General features: G+C 58.1%; 2 protein-coding genes and 1 long non-coding RNA gene across 4 annotated transcripts; 1 reads left to right on the forward strand and 2 right to left on the reverse strand.

Annotated features, from left to right (window-relative positions):
• Nucleotides 1-16: 16 nt before the first annotated feature.
• Nucleotides 17-11,685, reverse strand: LOC147820744 (uncharacterized). Its single transcript, XM_087203662.1, has 2 exons — nt 5,128-11,685; nt 17-4,563 (listed from the first exon to the last, which is right to left on the reverse strand). The coding sequence occupies exon 1, from the start codon at nt 11,683-11,685 to the stop codon at nt 10,696-10,698; it is 990 nt and encodes a 329-aa protein (XP_087059788.1). The 3' UTR covers nt 17-4,563; nt 5,128-10,695.
• A 278-nt stretch (nt 11,686-11,963) lies between these two features.
• LOC147820745 (uncharacterized) lies at nt 11,964-16,489 on the forward strand. 2 transcript variants are annotated; one of them, XR_015448265.1, is made up of 3 exons: nt 11,964-12,149; nt 12,344-12,501; nt 16,256-16,489. It is a non-coding gene; the product is annotated as an uncharacterized LOC147820745 (long non-coding RNA). The 2 variants fall into 2 exon arrangements; XR_015448264.1 differs by having other exon boundaries at nt 12,344-16,489.
• Ypel4 (yippee like 4) lies at nt 16,446-18,210 on the reverse strand. The gene is made up of 4 exons (XM_004869773.4): nt 18,041-18,210; nt 17,885-17,928; nt 17,373-17,481; nt 16,446-17,277 (listed from the first exon to the last, which is right to left on the reverse strand). Exons 1-4 carry the CDS (start codon nt 18,179-18,181, stop codon nt 17,188-17,190), a joined length of 384 nt encoding a protein of 127 aa, XP_004869830.1. The 5' UTR covers nt 18,182-18,210; the 3' UTR covers nt 16,446-17,187.
• Between the last annotated feature and the right edge of the window lie 5,217 nt (nt 18,211-23,427).

Consider the following 23,427-nt stretch of genomic DNA (forward strand, 5'->3'; position numbering starts at 1 on the left):
GTCCAAGCTTAGTGGCTTACACAGTAACCATTTATTATTGTACAGAAGTCTCAGGACTGGTGGGCACAGTGGCTGAGCCAGGCTCCCCACACACACCTGCCATTGTTGGGGCCGCTGGTCTCTGGTGGTCCCACTGCCACTCCTTGGCTGTCCTCCATGGCTCCCCACAGCCTGTCACCAAGCTAACTCCAAGGCTGGGACCCAAGAAGGAAATCAGCTCGCACAGCCTCCTGTCACGTGAGTGCTTGGGTTGTTTGCCACCGTCCTGTTGGCCCAGCTGTCGATGTGAGAGCTCACCCTGCTGGGAATTCACACAGCATTCAGCTGCTTTCCCCAGGCTGAGCTCAGTAAACTCAGGCTGTTCCAAGGCCTGCAGTTAGGGTACTGGCAGCGCTGGGCTTTGAAAACAGTCTTGGGGCTCCTCCACCACCCCGGGAATGGGGACTGAATGACCCCAGGCCTCCACCTACAGCACCAGCCTTTTTTAGACATTTTCTTAGATTTGGGGACAGGGTCTTGTTAAATTGGTAAATTGCCCAGGTTGGGCTTGAATTTGCAATCCTCTTGGCTCAGCCTCTAGAGTGCTGCAATTACCGGCATGCACCACACTCCTGGCTGGGTACTGGGGATCGAGCTCGGGTCCTTGTGCTTTCGAGGCAGGTGGTGGAAACTCTGAGCTAAATCCCCGGCCCTGGCTCTATGACTTTTAAATCTATGCACATCTACTGCTTTCTGTCTTTATCCTTCTACCTTAAAATCCTGCCTTTTCTTAATATTTTATTTGAAAAGCTTTTACCAGATATCTTGGTCTGTGTTCAGCACTGAGGACATCAAAACCTGCAGCCTGCCAGGTGGTGACGCACGCCTGTGATCCCAGCACTCAGGAGGCTGAGGCAGGAAGATCACTTTGAGTTTGAGGCCAGCCTGGGCTACATAGTGAGTTCAAGGCCACCATGAACTACATAACGAGACCCTGTCCCAAAAAACAGAACAAACAAAGCCCTGCAGCCTGGCAGATGGAGGGTTTGTAGCTCGGAGTCCCTCCGCCTCTGAGGGCATGCCAATCTGCTTTTGTCCTGTCTCGCTGTCCCCCAGACTCACTGTCACTCCAGCTGCCAACCTCTCCTCACTCCTCGTCCTCCTCCTCCATCTCTCTGCCAGTCTCCCTGTCTGTCACCTCGCACTGTCTCCGGGTCCTTGGCCCCACGCAGACAGTGGCTCTGGATTCAGCCCTCCGCTTCCCCCACTGGTGAGGTGAGGCACCCAGACCCAGCCCAGCTGGGCTTTCTCCCTTCTCACCCCTTTGAGACCCGGGGCTCCCACGCACAGGAGCCAGGAGGTGCGCGCCCACGGCAGCCCCAGCATTTCAGGTCTGTCTGGATCCGGGAAGGCTGCACTGTCTGTCAGAATCCCAGTCCCTGCCGATCCTTAGGGCCTTGGCAGGTTTTTTTGTTTGTTTGTTTGGTACCGGGGATTGAACTTGGGTCCTTGCGTTTGCAAGGCAGGTGACAGAACCACTGAGCTAAATCCCCGGTCTTGGCGTTTTTCATTGAGTTGCATCCTCGGCCCTTTGTATTCCTCTGTCTCTCTCTTTCTCTCTCTTTTTGTGACATAAGGTTACACTACATAGTTCAAGCCAGCCATGGACTCGATATGTAGCTCAGGGTGGCCTCCAAATTGTGGCAACCCTCCTGTCTCAGCCTCTCAAGTGCTGGAATGACAGGTGTGCAGTACCACCCCTGGCTATTTTTCTTGTTTTTTTGTTTTTTGGTGTTTTTTTTTGGTACCAGGGATGGAACTTGGGACCTTGCACTTGCAAGGCAGGCGCCGGAACCACTGAGCTAAATCCCTGGCCCCACCCCTGGCTATTTCTGCTTCTGAGGCAGGGTCTCACTGACGTGGTGACTGCCAGGGTGGGCTGCACTGGAGCTGCAGTTGGTAACTGACAGCAGAGACGCCCTGCAGCCTGCACGAAGCCAACACACTATTCGGATTGTACACTTTCAGGTGGGGGGCGGGGCTACCTGGTGGCCACATCTGGTGTGGGAGTTTGTAGATGGCGCAGGGAAGGTCTGCCTTAAAAGCCGAAGGAGGGGAGCCTCTCTCTCTCTGTCTCTTCCCCCACCTTTCTCTCTCTCTCTTTTCCCTTTTGGAGCGAGGAGACCCTTCTACCCTTAGCTATGAGAACGTCAATTTCTGCTGTGTGCACACCTGTAATCCCAGTGCTTAGGAGGCTGAGGCAGGAGGGTTGCCCCAACTTCGAGGCCAGCCTTGGCTACAAAATGAGGCCCTATCTCAAGGAAAGAACACTAAGCTCCTGGCCTGCAGATTCCAGCCTGTACTTTCCCCGAGTCCCCCATTCTCAGAGCTCTGACCTCTGCGAGTTTCACCATACAGCTCCTCGTGGTTCCCAGGCCTTTGACCTTGGCCTGGGCATGCTCCGGGCATCCCGGTTGGCTAGCTTGTGGAAGGCCTGTCCTGGGGCCTCCCCACCTCCTGATCATGCTCGCCGAGGCCCTAACAACCCCCGTGTGTCTACCTGCAGCTCAGCTGTCCCCGTCTAATTGGCTCTTGTTCCCTTTCTGTGCTTGGGTGGAAACCAGGACCTGTGCCGGGTAGGCGAGTGCCCCGCCGTGGCTCCACCCCAGCCCTGGAGAACCCTAATCCAGACTACAGCGTTTCACGTCAGGGGAAGCAGCCACGGTGGGCACGCCTGTCACCCCAGCACCCTGCAGGCGGACCCAGGAGGGTCTCTGAGAGTTCAAGGCCAACCTGGGCCGCATAGGCAGGCCCTATCTCAAATTAAAAGAAAAATTAGGGAGAGATCACACTTTATGTAAAGCGTACATTACTGAAGACACCGAATCCTTAAAAACAGAGTGTTTGACACTTCAACTTCCAGTAGGGAGGAAATCTTCAGCCAGGCCAGACTATTTTGGTGGGCACGTTATTTCTTACTTGCTGAACACTGAGCTTGCTGATGTTCTGTGAAGCAGGTTTCTCCTAGATTAACTGCTTGGGGTGTCGTGATAGTTCTTTGGGTTTATCACATCCAGCTCCCATTACAGAACTGTTGACTTTGGAAAGCGTCCAGGCACTAACGCCGCACCTAGTGAACTCTGCAATCTCATCCTTCGAGGTGGGGAGGGCTTTGATGACGGCAGCGCTGAGCCTTGCACCTGCAGCCCGTCAGCCACAACTATCACTACCAGATGTTACGATGCACACGAACAGTGCTCGATTCACATGACCATCGATGGCAGGCTTTTGTTGTTCTTTTCTTGGTTGTGGTTCAGGCTGGCCTCCAACTCAGGGGAATCTTCCTGCCTTAGCCTCCTGTGGGGACCACCATGCCCAGCTCAAGTACCAAATGTTACGAGCTACAGAGGCATCAAAGACTGAAGCACAGCAGTGGGAGAGGAAGGGGCAGAGGGCTCAGATTGCTGCTTCCTTGGGGGTGCAGTCTGTGGCAGGAAGTGTAACTTACAGGTGGGAAGCAGGGCCAGCCCGCTGTGCAGGTGCATTGTGACCTTCTTTAGCTTTGCTTTGCTTTGAGACAGGATCCCGTGTGTGGTCCAGGCTGGCCTTGAACTCACTGTGTATGTAGCACAAGGTGGCCTCAAAGTTATGGTGATCGTACTGCCTCGGCCTCCTGAGTGCTGGGGTGTCGGGTGTGGGCCATCACACCCGGCTGTCAGGATGGCCTTCTCAGAGGGATGTGGGGCCCATTCCTTCCCCAGCTTGTCTTAAGAAACAGGCTGGATCCAGGCTGCAACTGGAAACCAATAAATGCTACAGAACCCACTCGCTGGCCTCTGCAGTACCTTCCTGCAGGGTGGAAGGGCCCCAGGCACCCGGCTCCAGCGACAGGCGCATGTGTGGAATTCACCAGTGGGGCCGAGTCTTCTCACGTCAGTCCCGGCACAGGTCCGAGGTGCCCCTGAGCTCTGGGGGTCACCAGATCTGAAGAGTCCTGAGATCAGAACGCTCCCAGTCTCCATCTGGGGCTCAGGGTGTGGCAGTTGTCCCGGGCCAGCACCTCGCCCTGTGGCTGGGAGTGGACACAGCTGGCGTCCGAGTGCAAGGCCAGGAGGAAGACAGGCACCGAGTTCTCTCTCCCGCTGCTGTGGAAGCCGGCCTGACACAACCCCCGAGCTGGGGTAGAAGGCGGCTCAGGCAGAGCAGGGAGGCCTTGAAAGCCAGGCTGAGGACTTCGGAATGTGTCTTCCTGACTGCAGGGAGATAAAGGCATGGGGAGCCATATGTGAATCACGTCCAAAGGGCTCAGGTTCTCCTGGAAACGTAATCAAAATACCAGTTTTTTTTTTTTGACAGAATACCCATAGCTTTCACCAGTGACTGTTTTTGTGTGTGTGTGTGTTTTTAAAGTTCACAACCCAGCCATGGTTAGGAAGCAGTGTCCAGGCACTGGGGAGTCACCACAATTAGAGCAAACTAAGCTGGGCATGGTGGTGCACACCTATAGTGCTGAGACTTGGGAGGCTGAGGCAGGAGGATCTCTAGGAATTTAAGGCCAGCATGGACTACATGGTGAAACCTTGTCTGAAAAAAAAAAAAAGGACAGATTAATGATCTGAGGTTCGTGCTGTCGACTCATACTCGGCTGGAGCGGGGGTTGGAGGGAAAGTTGTTCAGAAGACAATACAAAACCCCAAGACAATTCCAGCTGGCTGGGAGTGAGGGAGAGGAGATGTCTGAAACAGAGCGCACAGGGTTTGGGCCAGCCGGGCAAGGGGTAAGGCAGGGAAAGGTAAGAGCTAGAACTGACTGAATTTAAGGAAAAGGCCTAACGGAAATGACTGGCTTTCCAGCGGTAAAGTTTCTTTAATCTGCTAGAGACAGAGATGCCTCACAGGTCCAGCCTCAGCCCCTGGGGTCCCAAAGCCGTGGGCTCCTTCCTCTCGGCCTTGGGGTCTGGACTGAGAGTCCATGCCCCCCTCCCCTGGGCTCCCCTGGGCTCCCCTGGTCCCCTCGAGTCCCTCTGGGCAGGGCAGAGGCCTCCCTGGTGCGTGTCGTCATGTGGGCACCCCGAGCTTCAGCCCCAGCCACCGAGGGGCACTGCTTCCTGTGAAGCGGCACCCTGGAACTGGGCTTGGATAAACTGACCTCAGTGTCTCCAAGGCTCTGGGCCATCTCGTCAGTCATGGTGACAGATGAGGCTGACACAGTAGGGAGGGACATCTCGGCGCTCAGTCAAAGCTCCTGGGCCTCAGCGGCAGTGGGGCCCTGCCAGGTTCTCAACCCACCCTCAGGCGTCTGTTTCCCTCTCTTTCTGGCTTCTCTCTCCCATGTCTTCAGCTCAGGCACATTCTCCCACGTGGGGCTGCAGTTAGGGCTCTGGAGGTTTCAAGCCGATATCTTCATCCCAACATAGGCAACAACACCTCAAGCCAAGTTATGATGGGCTTTGGCTGGCTTCTCATCCAATTGAGTGTCTCTGATTGGCGTCTCATCCCATTGGGTGGCTCTGATTGGCTTCTTATCCAACTGGATGGCGGTAATTTACCACTGGTCCTTGAATCAATTATTTTGTTTTATTTGGCCAAGTCTTGTCTGGGTGACTTCCTTCAAGATGGCCCTCAGTGGTCCTTTTCCTCGTGTCCATCCCTGGTAGCCAGTAGACCATGGTAACATTGCTGTGTTGTCACTTCCGTGATGAGGTTCCTCAAGACGATGACTTCCAGTGTGCTAGCAGGCTCTTTCCTGTTGGCTTTGAGGATGCAAGCATCCCTGTTGGACAGCCCCACATGTCAAGGAACCCCAGCCACCCCCAAAACACAGAGGCCATTGGTCCCACAGCCGCTGGGGCTGGATCTTGCCAACCACGAAAGCGAGCTTGGAAATAACCCATTCCCCCAAGAAGGGACACTTGAGCATCGCCTCATGAGGGGCTGATTACAGGGCCCAGCAAAGCCCTGCCCAGGTTCCCAAGTCCCTAATTACAAGAGCATTAAATTGTGCAGTTTTAAGCCACTAAGTTTTGGGCTGATTGGTGACGTGGCAAGGGACAGTGATACTTCTCTGTGTGGTGACTGCCCACGCTGGTCTCATGCACCACATGACCGGAAGTGGAGAGTGCCTCCCCAGAGCAGCCAGGAGCTGCAGTTACCCACGGGGCACGGGACCCAGCCAGGCTAGGTCAGCAGCTGCTCTCCCCGCACGTCTGCTTGGGATGGGAAGAAAGCAGCTGGGAGTGCATGTAGAAGTGCAGGCAGGCATGGCTGTGATGCAGAACAAGCAAGAGCTGAGACTGTAAAAGTGGATACAGTTGCTCCCAAAGAGAAGGGAGTTGGGGGCAGAGCTCATGGGCACCATGATGATTAAAGGGCAGATGGAAGGAGGGACTGAGGGACAGAGGAGCGCAGGGATGTAGGAAGACGTGGACATGTTCCGTATGCTTACACAGTAAGACGTACAGGTGAGGAGCAATCACACCTTCCTGCCTGAAATCTAGACTTCCAAAGGCCAGGCATGCTGGCACACACCTGTAATCCCAGCACTCAGGAGGCTGAGGCAGGAAGATCTTCAGGAGTTCAAGGCCAGCCTGGGCTACACAATGAGTTCAAGGCCAGCTTGAACTACATAGCAAGAACCTGTCTAAAAAAACCAAAACATCTAGACTATCAGCTGGGCATAGTGTTGCATTCTTATAATCTCAGCACTCAGGAGGCTGAGGCAGGAAGATTGCAAGTTTGAGCCCAGTCTGGCTAACTGAACAACTTAGCAAGACCCTGTCTCAAAATAAAAAAGGGTCAGTGAATGTAGCTCAGGCCCTGTGTTCAATCCCCAGTACCACAAAAGAAAGAAATAGAAGGAAGAGGAGGAGGAGGGGGAGAAAGGACTGGAGCAAGAGGAGAAGAAATAATCTAGACTTTCATCTCCTGAGCCTCACACTGGAGCTATGAATACAGAAGTGGGCATCAAGAGCGGGCACATGAGTGCTTTTGCCCAGTGAGTTCAGATGGGGAAGAAAGCATAGACATATCCTTGGAGAACTTGGCATTTACACAGCAAGGGGAGGAAAAGGACCCATAGGAAGGGAGCTGAGAAGGAGTAGCCTGAGAGGCTGGAGGACACCCAGGCAAGGTTTGTGTCTTAGTTACTTTTCTCCTTGCTGAGACAAAACACTCGACACCTACAGGAAGAAAGGTTTATTGTAGCTCACAGTATGTAGAGGTTCAGTTCGTAGTTGGCTGGCTCCCAGGCAGAGGGGCATTGCAGAGGAGAAACAGTCCATGGCAGGGCAGGCAGGACAGGCAGAAGGCAGCAAAGGAGCAAAGTAGTGAAGAAGAAGCAGCACATGACAGCAATAGCCTTCTCTCTGTCCCTTACATCTCATCAGGCTACCCGCCACTAGGGCGGAGCACCTTTAATCCCAGCACCACAGCATTAATCCCACCGTCACATGCTTGATCCCAGTGTCACACACCCTGGATCCAGCCTCCTCCAAGAGGCCCCACCTATGACTGCATGAGCCTTTGGGGGTACCTCTAGACACAGCCGTGACACCTGGCGCCCACAGCCACAGACATTTCAAGGGGGACACAGTCAATTGTGGTGTCATGGTTTGGATTTGAATGGGCCCCCCAAACTCATGTGCTAAAGGCTCTTTGGGAAGCAATGGAATCGTACAGGCTCCAATGACATCAAGTGGGTGAGTGCGCTGATGAGACTGTAGGACATCTGGTCCTCAGCGCCTTTTCTCTGGTTCTCTCCCTCTCTCCCTGCTTCCTGGCGTCCACGGGGTAAGCGGCTCTCTTCTGCTATGCCCTTCCGCCAGGATGTTTCTGCCTCGCCACGGGCTTAAAAGCAAGGGAGCCTGCTGACCATGGACTGGACCCTCTGAAACCCAGGCAAAAAGCAATGATGACTTCCTTCTTTATCTCAGGTGTTAGACATAGTGACAAGACGCTGACCAAACAAGTGGCAAATGCTAAGCAGATGTGTGATGAGAACAGAGAATGAATGCATCATGGTCATAGGTGCCCTGGTGGGAACCATTTTGGTGGAAATTGAGGGCAGAAGCCCAACCATGTGGTTTTTAAATGGGTGAGGAAGTGAATGAAACGCTCCAGACAAACTGCTTGTTCTCTCTTACATGGGGAAGCTAAAAAAGTTGACTTCGGCTGGGATCACACTCCCACCTCCGCTGCACCTGGGGTCATCAGGTGATGGATTCTCAGGGGTGTGTAACCCCGAGTGCTCAACACGCAGTTCAAGCAGCTGGCATCACAGGGCGACACCCAGGGGCCAGCAGTGTCCCCAGAACACCAGCATCAGAGAGAAGCTGGGCTCACTCCATCCTGGGGAGGGGCCTGAGGGACACAGGGCTGCGGCTGAGGAGCAGCAGAGTCTCCACAAGGGGTCTTCGTCCTTCCTGATACCCAGGTTCCCACTGAAATCCCAACACTCCTCCATCCAGCCCCGCCCTCATGCTGTGCCCTCCCGTCCTGTGTCCCTGACCCCTCCCCTCCCCAGGGCCCCCTCCTGGCTCTACCCCCTGCTGCGAGCTGTGGATCCCTCTCAGGCCTTCTTACCTGTTTCCCCCCAGAGAAATCAGCCCGAAACTTCAGCCACCAGAAACTTCCTGGGGGTCCTTCTCTACCTGCACGGTCAGGGCCCGCCTTAGGGCTCTGGGCTTGCCTGCTCCTGAGGGCCCACTAGTCCTGGTCAGCCGGGGAGGAGCCAGGCTGGTCATTCCCCTGCCTCTGCCCTCCATGTGATGGACCCCACCGTCATGCTGACCCGGGGAGGGGGCTATGGGGTTTCACATGCTGAGGTGAGACCCCTGCGACCTCCCAGGACCCGGGCACCCCTTAGTGCCAGCCGTGCTGGGAGATTTCGGCTCCTGCTTGCTACTGGCCTGAGTCAGGGATGCAGGTTTAATGAACAAACTGAACAGTGTACGCTCGGGGCAGTGCCCAAGAGCCCCACAGAGAGGCACTAGCTGTAGAGGTGCCCGTCATCCTTTGGGCAAATGTGACTTCTCCCATGTGCCTGGACACATGGCATCTCTTGCCTCTACCCTGGAAAACTTCTTGGTTTTTATCCCTGAAGGAACAGTAAGGTTAAGCAGTTCTGCAAATTCCCCTTTAGCCCCAATTTCCCATGTGTAGTGGATGTGCGTATCTCAGCCCCTTCCTCAGGACAGGGAGTGACGCTGCCACCTGAATGAGTGGCAACTCTCCTGCCTCAGTGTCCTGAGAGCTAGGATTACAGGCTTAAAATGATGAAGGAACATGAAGGAACGGGCTTTTGAGCAAAGTTCGAGGAATGTGAATCTCATTTCCTACACATGGCTGCCCTGGGTGATTCCAAATTTGGATCTGGAGGGGTTTGAATCCAAGCAGGAAGAAAAAGGATGCCCCCCCCCCCCAGCATTAGCATGGTGCGGTGTTGTAAGCCTGTAGTCCCAGAACTTGGAAGGCTAAGGCAGGAGGATCACAGCGAGTTCCAGGCCAGCCTGGGCTACACAGAAGGACCTTATCTCGAAAAACAACACAAAATAAAACAAAACAAAACAACAAAAAACAAAACAGAGTCATCAGTGGCTCCATCAGGATGCTAGTTCTACACTGACCAGGATGTAGCCACCAGCCAGGCGAGCTATCTGGAGCTAATTACCATGAAATACAACTAAAAGCCAGTTCTCAACGGCTGTAGCTCAACTGCCACATGCCGGTGACTCTCACTTGGATAATGCAGACACAGATCCCATCTTCACACAGGGCCTTCCACAGTGAGTGTGCATGTGTGTGTGTGTGCGTGTGTCTTACTGGGCACTGAACCCATGGCCTTTGCACTAAGCTGCATCCCCAGACCTTTGTTATTTTGAAACAAGGTCTCTCGAAGTTGCCCAGGCTGGCCTCGAACCTGTGATTCTCCATGTGATTACATGCTTGCACCACCATGCTTGGTGTAGACCAATCTTTTGGACTTGGGCAAACTGAGGCCCACAAGGGGGAGTGACCCCTCCAAGCGTGTTCTGGCAGATCTGGGCCTACAACCAAAGCACCCTGTTCCAGGTGACTCAGGGTCCTGGCCCCGCTGCCCTCTTCCTGGCCCGGCTCTGGCCCGGGTCAGAGTCCCCAAGGCGGGCACAGCGTGTGGCCCGGGGTTTGGTGCTGTCCGCCGCTGCACGGGTCGGCCTGCCCCACAGCCTAGGGATCAGCTCTCGCAGGCCCGGGCGCTTCTCTCCGGAGCTGCCCAAGGGCGAATGTTGGGGGCTTTCGCGGGGCCTGGGTGAAGGGAGAGGTTTCTGGGTGTCCCAGCGAGAAAGTCCTCCAGGTCCCGGTGGAGTGGGGTGCCGCCGCCAAGTGCACCCCTCGCACCGCGTAAGTCCCCAAGCATCGGCACTGGGGCCATCTGGGACCCGAGAGGGGTCCGGCCAGCCCACCTCTGGCCCGCGCTTGGCGGGAGCAGGTCCCGCGTCCACCTGCAACCGAGCGGCGGCGCGGCGGCGGCGGCGGGGACAGCGCGCCCTCGAGCGGGGACAGGGCGAGGGCCGGCGAGGGGCTCGGGGACCCTGACCGCGGGCGGCGGACGGTGGGGGCGGGGAGCAGAGGGGCCCAGGCGGCCAATGGGAGGGAGGATCTCGTTTCAAAAGGGTTAACCGCAGCCAATGGGAGGCGGGGGGAGCGGATCCTGCTCGCTCCATTCAAGAATCCCAAGTATTCAAGATGGACGGCAGGGAGTGTGGAGGAGAAAGGGGGCGCGGGGCGCGGGCGCAGGGGCGCGCGGCGCGGGGACCCCCAGGCCGGCCCGGCCGGGGACGCAGGGGCGCGCGGGGACCCCGACCCCGGCGTCGGGACGCGGGGGACGCGGGGGGCGAGCGGAGGGGGTCGGCGGGGGGCGGGGCGCAGGGGCGCGCGCAGGACCAGGGGAGCGCGCCGAGATCCCCGGCGCCCAGACGGTAGCGCCGCCGGCTTGGCTTCGCGCTCCCGGGGCTGGGGGCTCTTTCCCCGCCTGCCCCCCTCTCACTCGCGGGCGTCTCTTTCTGACCCCCCCTTGGAAACTGCATCTGGGGAGCCCCGGCGCCCGGCATTCCGAGGTGGCCTCGCTGTCGCCGTGCGGCGGGGGGCGTGGTGGGAAGAGCGGGGGCCTGGGGCCCGGCGGGGCCGAGCCTCTGCCCGGTGTGAGGGTGGGGGCCGAGGACTCGGAGAGCGCGGGGCCGGAGTTGTGCGCCCCCAGAACTTGGGGGCTCGGGGCTGCGCCTGCCGCTGGATTCGCTGGCAGTTGTGGGGCGCAGGGGCGCCCCGCACTGGCGCTCGGGGCGGACGTGGCGAGGCGGAGTTGTGCGGTGCGTGTGGCTGGAGTTTGCGCGCGCGCGCGCGCGTGGTCCGGCCTCGAGGGTGCGCGTGCGGAGGGCCACGGCCGGGCGGGGTGGGCGCCCCGCGCCCCTCGCCCCTCGCCCCTCGACCCGGCCGCCGGGGCCGTCCTATTCCCTGAACCGTTTGCGGGACCCTCCGGGTCTCCTCCTCCGTCGCCATGGCTGCGGGCGGGGCGGGGACAGCTGGGGCCACCCCTGCCCGCTCCCCCACCTGCCCTTTCTCTCCGCGCCGCGGGCTGGGCCTCAGCCCCCGCTGCTCGGGTCCAGGGCCCGGAAGACGGTGGCCAATGACGAGGGGGAGCCTGGAACTTGAGCCAAGGCCTCCCTTCCCCCATTTCCTCTGTCTCCACCCGCGTCTGGAAGGCGCCGCGGGGGAGGGTCCTGCGGGCCGGGGGTCGCGGCCGCTCCGGAAGGGGCTGCGCTGCGGGCTCGGGCTCGGGGCCTCCGGGCCCAGCCCCTCCTTCCCCTCCCGAGGGAGCGTTCTGGGAGCTCCGTGGGGGAGATCTTCCCAGCCCCCCAAGCGAGCTGCCCCCGCGCCCCGCCGGTGGCCTGGCCTCAGGAGCAGGCAGGCCTGGCCACTGACCCTGGCGGGGCCTCGGTTTCCGTCCCTCGGTGCTGGGCAGGCCGTGGGGCAGGGTCCCGGGTTTGCAGACTCAGAACAAACTGCCTGACAAGGCGGGAAAGGAGCTCTTCTGCTTCCTGGCGGCGGCAGAGGCTGAGGGAAGCCTGGAGGGAGAGCTCCGGACTGGAACAGGCCTCCATCCTGCTGCGGCCGAGGAGCACACTAGGAGAGCCAGAGGTGCTGCCCGGATGGGCGGGGAGGAGTCACCCCGGCCTCTGTCCCGTCCCCCCCCCCCCCCCCCCCGCTCTGGGTGGAGTGGTCTCGGTGCCGGGTGGGATAGCCGGAGGGGGCGAGCTTGGAGACTCCGAGTCTTCCGCCAGAGTCCCAGGGCTGGGCCGGAAACTCCGTTTCTCATCCCTTTTGCCTAGCAGAGATTATCCCGAACTTCTTCGGGCGAGCGGGGCCACCTGCCGACTTTGCTCAGGGTCGGGTCTGTGCAGTGCTTGAAGACTGAAAGAGGCCAGGTGTGGTGGTGCGCGCCTGTGATCCCAGCACTCGGGAGGCTGAGGCAGGTGGATCACCATTCCAGGTGAGCCTGGGCTGCCCAGTGAATTCAAGGTTAACCTGGGCTACATAGCGAGACCTTGTCTCAAAAGCAGCTTCCGGCTCCAGTGCCCGCCCTCTTCTGGGGTCCCCTAACCCCATCCTTGCTCTCTGGCCTTAGAGGGTCAACTGGGGTTGTCACCGTGAACCCTACAACTCCGCTTCATCCAAACTGAAAAGCAGACGGCTGCATGTTTGAGGAGTAGACAGGGTCACGTGGTCCTCAGGGGCGAGCGCCTCTCCCAAAGGGTCGCTCAGCTGTCTCCTCGGGCCCTGCCTGGGCACCCGAACCTCCAAGGAAGAGGGGCGCTGCTGGAAAGGGGGCGAGAGAAGGCCGGAGAGGAAGGGAGGGCAGGAGGGTTGGCACCGCGGCCGAGGACAGGAAAGGGCTGCAGGCTGAGCCGCCTGCCGGGCTGGAAGCAGTGTCGGGGGCAGTGGGGCGCCCCTGCTGCTGGCCGGAGCTCTTTTCACATTGTGCTACTGTCTGCACCCGTCACGAGCAGTGCAATGTTAAAAGGGCATTGGCCGGGCAGTGCTACCCAGCGCCGCCCCCCTCCCCGTGCTGCTGCTTTCGTCCCGGCACCCTCGGCCCCTGGGAGCCCGGCCCTGGGCTCCTTCCCCGTTCAGAGTGTGCTGCGCTTCGGACAGAGCCTGTGGGTACCCGAGGCCGCCCCACGCCCATGACTGCAGCAGCCTGCAGCCAGCCTCCCCCTGCAGAGCTCCGGAGCCACTTGCTGGCAGTGCCAGGGCACCTTCCAGAGCGCAGCCCCGGCCCGAAGGATGAACGCGGGGCTGGGCTCCCAACTGCTGGGTAGAAGAGCCACCACGCGCTCCAGGGAGATGGAAGAGGAAAGACCTGTGTGCCCTTGCTCCTCCCTGCAGGGACTCGGGAATCCCTCTCCACCCAGTGCCCCCCACGGCCCCTTTGCCCTAGGGCATTGCACACTGACCCGTCTGGGAGTCAGGATGTGTACAGCGAAGCCCAAGACCTGGTCCTGGGGATCAGATCTAAATGGGATTTCTGGAGCTGGAGTCGTGGTACACACCTGTACTCCCTGCACCGGGGAGGCTGAGGCAGGAGGATGCCCACGAGTTTGAGGCCAGCGTGGGCTGCATAGCGAGTTCAGGGCCAGCTGGACCTGCATAGCGAGACCCAGTCTCAAAACACCAAAGGTCAAGGCCAGCAAGTGATTTAAGGTAGTAACTTCCTCTGTCTGCCACAGTGCTCCGGTGGCTTTGTAAGTTGAAGTGTTTGGGAGAGCTCTTTAGGAGGGCATCTAGTAGCTGGGTGCCGTGGCACACAACTGTAATCCAAGCCCTTGAAGGCTGGGGCAGGAGGATCACAAGTTTGGGCCCAGCCAGGGCAACCTGTGACTTAGTGAGACCCTGTCTCAGAACTGAAAGATTTCAAGGGCCAGGGATTTAACTGAGTGGTGCCGCCACCTGCCTCGCAAGCGCAAGTTTCCTCGTTTGATCCCTAGTACCAAAAAAAAATTGAAAGATTTCAGAGCTAGGGCCGGGGATTTAGTTCAGTGGTTTTGCCGCCTGCTGTGCAAGCGCAAGGACCCGAGTTCGAGCCCTGGTACCAAAAAAAAAAGATTTCAGAGCTAGGCATGGTGGTAGACACCTCCAGTCCCAGCACTCGAGAGGCTGAGGCAGGAGGATCCCTGTGAGTTCACAGCCAGCCCCAACTACACAGCAAGACCTCAAAAAAAAAAACAACCAGAAGGGCTGGGGATTTAGCTCAGTAATTGTGCAGCCTGCCTCGAAAGTGAAAGGTCCCGAGTTTGGTCCCCAGTACCAAAAAAAAACCCTGAGGAGTTTTTTAAAGGGCTGCAGTTGTGCCTCAGTCTCCACAGGTTCAGTCATCAGTACTGAAAAGAAAATTAGCTAGTTTGTAAACAGTCACGATGGCACATTCATTTATCCCAGCACTCTGGAAGGCAGAGGCAGGAGGATCACAAGTTCCAGGCCAGCCTGGGCAACTTGGTGATTTACCAAGACTGTCCCCCAAACATGAAACAAAACCCAGTAGCTAGGTTGTGCTTAGTTTTTTATATGGTTTTTTTTGGTGCCAGGGATCGAACTGGGGTCCTTGTGCTTGCCAGGCAGGCGTCGGAACCACTGAGCTAAATCCCCGGCCCTGTTTTTGGTTTTTTGAAACATGGTCTCACTATATGGTCCAGGCTGCTCTATCTCACCATGTATCGCCTGCCTCAGCCTCCCGAGAGTGCTGGGGTTGTAGGTGTGCACCACTACACTGGGCTGCCTTGTTTTCAAGGGCAGAGTTTGGGCCTGCTTTGGTGTCAAGGTGGGATTATGGGGGACAGAGTTCAAGTCCCCTGCTAGAGCCCAAGAACAGTGTCATTAACATACAGGAAGTGCTAGCTTCTCCTGTGTGTCTCCATTCTCTCCCCCATGGACAGGGATGGCCTCGCCCTCCTGCTGCTGATCGTGCTGGAGATGGCACTGCTGGCTCTGTGCTCCTCCTCTCTGGCCTCTGGTCTGGGCACAGCACAGCCATTTGATGATCACATGTTCCTGAACAAGAATCCTCCCATGGCTCCCCAGTGCCCTGGGGATGGGATTGAGATCCCTCCAAGGGTATACTGTACAGCCCCAGCCTACCTTGTTTCATCTCTTTCCCCAGTATTGGAATTCACTTTCTGTTTTGTTTTTTACACTCACTGTATAGTTCAGGTTGGCCTTGAACTTGCAGCAATCTTGCTTCAGCCTCCCGAGTTTGGGGATTATAGGCGTGTGCCTCCACCCACAGCATCAGTGTTGGAGTTTGCACCCAGGGCCTCACTCACGCTAGGCAAATGCTCTACCACTGGGCTACATCAGAGCTTTTTTCTAAAAGTTACCTATGTTGAGGTAGGACCTTGCTAAGTTAGTTGCTCAGGCTGGACTTGAATTTGGAATGCTCTTGGCTCAGCTTCCAGGCTTGAATCATGACATGCTCTGCTGCCTAAACTGTTCTCCTCAGCCCTGCCCTTTGCCGGCCTGGCTTTTCCTGTGCTTTTCTGAGACAAGTTCCCACTCTGGAGCCCATGCTGGCCTGGAACTCACAGGGAGCCTCCTGCCTCAGCCTCCCGAGTGCTGGGATCACAGGGGTGTGCCACCTCACCCAGTTTATAAAGGGGATTTTTAATCTCAGCCCTAAAGCTGAGGCAGGAGGAGCGGCATGGGTTCAAGGCCAGCCCAGTGACCTAGTGCACGTAAGTCCAGCCTGAACGACTTGGCAAAACTCTGTCTCAAAAACCAAAAAAAAAAGACAGGGAGCGGGATTGTTACGAATGATGTGCAAATCTCCCCTGAAGAGTGCAAAATACCAGAAACGTCGGGTCACTGCCCCCCAGAGTGTCCCTTGGGTCATAGGGCTGCATTGAGGCATTTTGTCCTTGCCCTGTGACGGCCGGGCCCGCACCTGATGAGGTTTAGGCCTAGGCCTGAGTGTCCAAGACATTGTAGCACCAGGCCAGCAGTGGGACGGAAGTCTTGGCTCCAGCCACCCAACACGTGCCCCAGTGGAAGTGGACTCCTGCCACAAGACGCCAGCTAGGGTGTTCTTGTTTTGTTTTTTCTGGTCCCGGGGATTGAACTCAGGACCTTGTGCTTTTGAGGCAGGCGGTGGAACCACTGAGTTAAATCCCAGGCCTGTTGTTTTGTTTTTTGAGACAGAATCTTAACATGTAGTCCTGGCTGGGCTTGAACTCATGGAAATCCTCCTGCCTCAGCCTCCTTAGTGCTAGGATTACCAGTTTGAGCCACCACAGCTGACTCCACAGGACCTGTTTTGAATTTGGCTGGAATACAGCTTGCGGAACCCCGTCCTCAGGAAGCAAAGCCTCACCTGATGCTCACCCCAGGTGCCAGTTGGGGACAATCTACAGCACCTGCATGAAGAAGGAAAGTCGGGACAGTGTCTCACGGTGGCTTTTCCTCTTTTTATTAAAAATAGACCCAAACACTTTATGTATCATACAAAAGTTTCGTTCGCTGGTGGCAGCCACGGGACACCCGTGGCCCTGACAACGCACCTGCCCTCCTGGGACCAGGTCCCAGGGAGCAGTGGCGGGCCCTGGACAGCCCTCGACGCCTGCTCCCTCTGGGCCCAGCCCGCTGGGTGGGGCTGTGTGGCTGAGGGTCCCCCACACCCCACCACGTGCGCAGTACCTGTTCCGTGTCAAGGTAAACAGTGGGGGGACATGCCCTGTGGTCGCTGCTGGGACCTGGACTTGGGGTTCCCTCCCCCGAGTCCCTCCCCACCTCAGTCTGGCATGGAGGCCAGGACTTTCTCCGAGCCGCCCAGCCTCTTCTCTGCTCTCCTGTGGCTGAGGCTCTGCCTGGCCCAAGACCTTGCTTTGTCCTCAAAATGAGGCGGGTCGGGGCCTGGCTCCTCCCTGGTCCTCTGCCTGAGTCCTGGCCCTGCCGTCTGCCTTCGGGGACACACAGGCCCCCTCTCCGGTGCTGCATCCCCCTGACTGCTGCTGCCACCCCTGAGCCTTGGACACCCCTGGGGTCCCCCTGACCCTGCCGCAGGGGGCCTGGTGGGGGAGTTGGGGGCAGGGAGGCGGTGGGGCGCCGGGTCCCCAGGGTGGGCAGTACACATGCTGGTCTGGCCATGGGGCAGGTGGGAGGGTGGGCATGCAGGGCCGGCCCGCCTGGCCTAGTCCCAGCCGTTGTCCTTCACCATGTGTGACATCTCGATGATGTACTTCCCCTCCTTGTACTTCTGGCTGGTCTCGAAAGCCTGCTCCTGAGAACGGGGAGGGGCGGCCACCTCAGGACAAAGCTTCTCCACCCAAGCCCAGGCCCGGCCCAGCCTGGCCCTGGCAGAGCTTCGGTACTTACATATTTCCAGCCCAGCGTGGTCTTGCAGCTCTCGCAGAAAATGTCAGCTACTGAGTGCAGCCCGGTGAGCAGCAGGCGCTGTTCGGCTGGCCCGCAGCCCACGTTGACCCTGTCCCGGAAACAAGGAGCCACAGCCCGGCCAGCCACTCCATCAGTGCAGCCCAAAGCAGCGCCGGCCCCATGGCCAGTGGTCCCTGGCTCTTCCCCTAGGACTGGTACTGGCTCTGCCCCGCCCCCTGAGAAGACTGCAGACCAACGCCTGGGAGCCCTTCATGGAAGGTGACAGACCCAAAGGAAGGCACAGAACCACTCTCTGGGAAGGGGAGGTTGAGACAGTCTCACTACGCAGCCCAGGCTGGCTTCCAACTCATGGTGATCCTCCTGCCTCAGCCTCCCGAGTGCTGGCATGATAGGTGTGTGCCATCACAGTGGGCTAAAGAACTCCTTTCTGATGGCTTTACCCCTCCATCCCCAGGGCAGAGGCACACGCGGGGAGAGAGAAGGGGACTCACACGGAGTTAAACAGGTAGGCCCGGCCGTGGCTCCCTTGGAAGGACTGTGGAGACACGGGACAGTCAGTCACCAGCGGGCCGGCCCACTGCCTCCGCCTGGGCCGGGAAAGGTGGGCTGCCCTGCCCTCAGGGACAGCTGTGCCACCCTCCACCTACCTTGGAGATGAGCTCATCGTGCTTGGCCAGGTGGGCGCGACAGTGGACGCAGCTGTAGGTTCGGTGGCAGCGCGGCAGGTAGCTGCGGAAGGTCTTGGTGGGCAGGCAGGCGGGGGCCGGGCCGGGGTCACAGCTGGGCATGACGGGCTGCAGGACGATGCCCTGGCGGGCTGGGGGGGCTGGCGCGGTGCAGCCCCCGCAGAGCCGGTCGCAGGTGAAGCAGCGAAGCAGGTTGGCTAGAGCCGTGTTTCAGGGCGGGAAAGATGTGGGGGGCTGCCCGGCCAGGGCCCCCCAGACGAGAAGCGGGGAGAAACGAAGTTACCTGGGGAGAGGGCCAGGTGTGAGGGGCCCTGGTGTGCGCGGGGCGCTCCGTCCCCCGGGCCCAGCACCCCGCACTGGCCCTCTGTCCCCTCGAGTCCCCGTCGCTCCCCACGCCTGGCAGCCGTTTGAGGCTTCTGCTGGTGGGGCGGAGCAGGGAGGGAGTCGCCTCTCTCCTGGGGCCACAGCGGCCGCTGCCATTTCCCCCTGAGACCAGGTCGCTGGCACCAAGGCTACCACCGAAGCCACGTCACCGGCCGGGCCTGTCCTCGGAGTCCGGGCCTTGGGGACAAGCTGCACCCGCGGCTCCAGGGAGGGGCCTTCCAGACGCGGCTGGCCAGCTTTGCTTCTCCCGGCCTCCTTCCACCAGGCAGGGGCCTTTCCCCTCTTGGGGCAGCAGGTGCACGAGGCTCTGCCCTGCCCTCCCTGGCTGTCGACCTCGGCACCAGAGACCTCAGCGTGCTGAGGACCCAGCCCCTTGGCCACTCACTGCCACCCGCCTGACAGAGCACTCGGCTGGTTCCCAGGCTTGGAGCCCAGTCTCTGCTCCTCACTATTCACTTGGTGAGACTCGGGCTTCCGGCCGCGGGAGAGGAGAACCCTTGCCTTGGGCCAGTCTGACAGCTGGACCAATGGGAGAAGCCCAAGTCCTCGGCTGGGCAGGCTGCCTAGGACCGTGAGAGCAACATGCACAAACAGCCGCGCAAGGGAGCTCCTGGTTTTCAGAGCCAGGCGTGGTGGTGCGTGTGCAATCCTAGCACTCTGGGAGGCTGAGGCAGGAGGATCACAAGTTCCAGCCCAGCTTGGACAACTTCTCAGCTTAGCAAAACCCTGTCTAAAAAGCAGGAGGATGCTGTGGATGCAGCTCAGTGCGAAGGCCCTGGGTCCAAGCCCCAGTACCCCATACCTCAAACGAAGTTATAAATAAAGCTGTCCTGTGGGACACAAGACAGCATCCCCTCTCCCAGGGGCAGGCTGAGCAGCAGGGACGCCAGCTGACTGAAGATGACACTGCTGCCCTGGAGCGGCAGATAAGGAGGGAGGTGGCCCGGAGAAGCGGGTGCAGTGCTGCCTTGCCCTTCCAGGGCAGCCCGAGTCTGCGCCCGGTGGCCCCAGCTGCTGTCCCGTCCTGTCCTCTGTGGTGGCCCCAGTGCCCCACCGCCCTGCTCTGTCCAGGGGCCGCAGGGCGGTCTGCACAGCTCTCCTCGGGGCCCAGGGCTGACCGGGAGGATGCCCGGGCTGAGCCGGGTGGCACTGCTGCTGGGGGCCCTAGGCACTACCCGTTTTGGGTTTTGGGGCAGACTGCTTCTGGGCTGCTGACAACTTTGCCTCAGTGACCCCAGGCAGGGCCCCCTCCGAACGCCTCCTTCCTGGTGGCCGGGGCAGCGGGGTCCAGCCCAGGAGCTCGGCCTCTGGCTCCGTCCTCGACCTGGGAGGGACGGTCAGGCCTCCCAGCCCATCCTGCCAAGGCTGCGGGAGGCTGTGGGGTCCCGAGGGCCAGCGGGTCAGTCCTTCGCAGTCCCCTCCCCGGGGGCGGGCAGACCAAGGCCAGCTGGGCCGGGGGAGGCCGAGTGCCCGGGCGCGGGGCGCGGGGCGAGGGGCGAGGGGCGCGGGGCGCGGTGGGGGGGGGCACTGGCGGAGGCCGAGTCGCGGGTGCGAATCCCGACCTGGGGACGGGGCCGGGCGGTGCGCTCCGAGGACTGGTGCGGCGGCTTCTGGGCCAGGCGGGGGTCGGGGGACGACGGTGCCGCGGCCGAAGTTGCGGGAAGCGCGGGGCCGCAGCTCGAGGGGCCGGGCCGGGCGGGGGACAAAGGGCTCCTGCGGGCCGGGGCCTCACCTGGCGCGGGCTCCGGGCTCCGCTCTGCCCTCGGCTCCGCTCGGCGCTCGGCTCCGCGGTCGGGGGCGCGGGCCGGGGTCCGCACCTCGCCGTGGGTGACTGGCCGTGTGTCGTGGAGCTGCATCACAACACTGTGACTCACCGCCCGCCCCGCCTCCGCGTCAGCGCGGGAGGGAGACACCGGGCGGGCGGGCGGGAGGGCGCCGGGCCTCGCGCTGAGCTGACGCAGGAGGCCGCGCCCCGCACGCCCTGGGCTGCGCGGCCTGCTCGGGCTGGGCCCGGCCAGGTCCCCCTATATCCCGGGACCGCGGGCACCTGAGCTGTGAGCTGGAAGAGGTCTCTGAGATAAGGTGGACCCCCCCCCCGCCCCGCCCCGCCCCGCCCCGTGCCGGCCCACACAGCACCTGGTAAACAATAGTGTTATTCCAAGTCAGCATTCGCACATGATTCGGGTGCAATATGTAGCCAGGTGTGGTGCTGCACGCCTGGCATCCCAGCACTCGGGAGGCTGAGGCAGGAGGATCGCCATGAGTTCCAGGCCACCCTGGGCTACATGGTGAGCTCAAGGCCAGCCTGCTGGGCCACACAGCAAGGCCCTGTCTCAATCACTCCCCACGCCTCCACAAAGGTGGCAATATGTGTATGTACCAATCCCCCAAGATGAAGATGATTTTTTTTTCTTTTTGTGGTACCCGGGATCGAACTCAGGGCCTTGTGCTTGCAAGGCAGGCACAGTGCCACTGAGCTAAATCCCTGGCCCTAGATGAATGTGATTTTTATCTATCACAAACATATACTAATAAAAAATAAATAAAAATGGAAAGAAAAAACATTGCTGTCAATTTATTACCTCTAAACCCAGAGAAGATTTTTTGATATTTCAAAAAACTTGTCTTATGCAGAAATCATATTTTTCCTCGCTCTTCCTTTTCTTTTCTTTCTTCTCTTTTGGTAGTATTGGGGTTGAAACTCAGGGACTTCACACTGAGCTACATCCCTAGTCCTTTTTCTTTTTATTTTGAGACAAAGTCTGGCTAAGTCCTTATGTTACCCTTCTGATCCTCCTGCCTCAGCCTACCAGAATGCTAAGATTATTGGCCTGGATCACCACACCCAGTCCCCTCGCTAACTTTCTAGCACCTTCCCCTTAAATGTCACTGGACTCAGAATACCGCTCTTGGGGTACTGTGTTACTTATGTCACCGATAGACTCAAAATACATCCCCTATGACAAAATCCCTGATTTTTAATAACATTCAGAAAATGAAGTTTGACAAAGACAGGGACTCCTAGAAAGCAATGCTGTCAATTGTTCGTTTATCTTCTGAAAGGAAAGAGGAAAGTTAAAACAAAGAATTTGGATATTTTTTAAAGGAATTCTGAATATTTAATCAGGAAGGATTCTGGGGCTTAAGGGGAATTCTGAAAACACAAGGTGGGTGTTTGGGGATAGTACAGAGGTCTAGAATTGACAGGAAGAGCTGGGTAAAGAAAAAAGAGGGAAATGGCCTTTTTGGGTAACAGATAAGAATGAAGACTATGAGCACAGGAGGAATTTTTTTTTTCCCTTTGGTACAGGAGATTGAACTTGGGTCTTTGCACTTGCAGGGCAGGCAGCGGAACCACTGAGCTAAATCCCTGGCCCTAAGGAGGAATTTTTGAGGGGGAAAGATAACTGGTTTTTAGGGCATGGATTTAAAGTTTGGTAAAATGGATACCGGGAACTTAAGTCAGCTCAGGAACAAAATTATCCAGGGTTTAGCTGGCCAGGAGGATGAGGACAGTGTCATTTGGGGGTGGTTGGGGTGGCAGAAAATGCCGGGTGAGAGACTGAGCATGAGAAAGGAGTGTAGGCAAGCCCAGATGCTTTAAATGTTGTGCCCTTTTCTTGTGCTTAAGGGAGACAGGGTTCTTCCTAAATTCAGCATGAGACGGTTATACAATACCCAAAGAAAGATGACCTTCAGGTAACTGGGAGAACTTGCCTCAGGGAGAGACTGTGGAGGCGAAGAAACAGACCAGGGGGACAGATTACATGGGATATGAAAATATTCGCTCACCCAGGAAGAAAGTTTGCAAATGGAAACCTGGAATTGAAATTTTGTTCTGTTTGTTTGTTTGTTTTTCTGTTTGTTTTTTTGAGACAGGGTCTTGCTATGCAGTCGAGGCTGGCACTGAACTCACTATTTAGCCCAAGGAGGCCTTGACTCACAGTGATCCTCCTGCCTCAGCCTCTCCAGTGCTGGGATTACAGGTGTGCACCACCATGTCTGACTTGGAATTGAAAGTGTGCGGAATGGTGAAAGATCAGCAGATACCCAATAATTAATGGAGGAACTAATGCGTGCATGCTGGAGAACAAACGAAATAACTAAAGGAAACTACCAAAGGGAAGTGCTCGAGGTTAGCAGAGAGAGCACTCCTTGAAAAGTGAGGGCTGAGCCGGGCTCGGTGGCACACGCCTGTGATCCCAGCAGTGGGGAGGCTGAGGCAGGAGGATCACCGTGAATTCAAGGCCAGCCTGGGCTACACAGTGAGACCCTGTCTCAAAACCATGCCTCACTGAAAAAGAAAAGAAAAGAAGAAAAATGAGGGCTAAGTAGAACCAGCAGGAAAAAAGCAAACTGGGGAATCTGTCTGTATGGACCAGGAAGCTGGGTCGGAAAAAGTACTCATCAGTTTAAAAAGAACAAGAAAATGTAAGTGGGGATGCTTGTCAGAGTACCAACCGCACAGGGCTCGTGCAGGACAAAGGACTGACACCTGCAGGGCCCACAGCACAGTACCTGGCACCTGACTCAGCGTCTCTCCCTGCCAAGGACTGGGCGCTCCGCAAGTGCCGCCCAGCCTCCTCCCCCGAGTGAAATCGGAGATAACAGTGACGGTGCAGCGCGGTGAAACACAGATAGCTTCGAGGACGTGGAAACTGGGAAGCTCGGATAAACAGATGTTATGACAGCCCCCACCCTGTCACCAGAATTTCAAGGCCAACGTCAGATCTGCTCTGTCAGACTTTTGTGCCCAGTGCTTCTACGTGGCGCACCATCCCGTCCAACCTTTATAACAATTTTAAGAGGTTGGGTACTGTTATTATCCCCATTTTAGTGTGCAAGAGGAAGCCTGTGATTTGCCAGTGTCGCACAGTGAGCGAGCAACACGAGATTCCAAAGCCCACGCTTGTGCGAAGAGGCTTACACACCAGGCTGAGGGCACGTGACTGACCTTGTACAAC

The sequence above is a fragment of the Heterocephalus glaber genome, unplaced genomic scaffold, assembly GCF_053883595.1.
Source record: "Heterocephalus glaber isolate CG9 unplaced genomic scaffold, H.glaber_assembly_v1.0 deba00001805, whole genome shotgun sequence".
Taxonomy (NCBI): Eukaryota; Metazoa; Chordata; class Mammalia; order Rodentia; family Bathyergidae; genus Heterocephalus; species Heterocephalus glaber.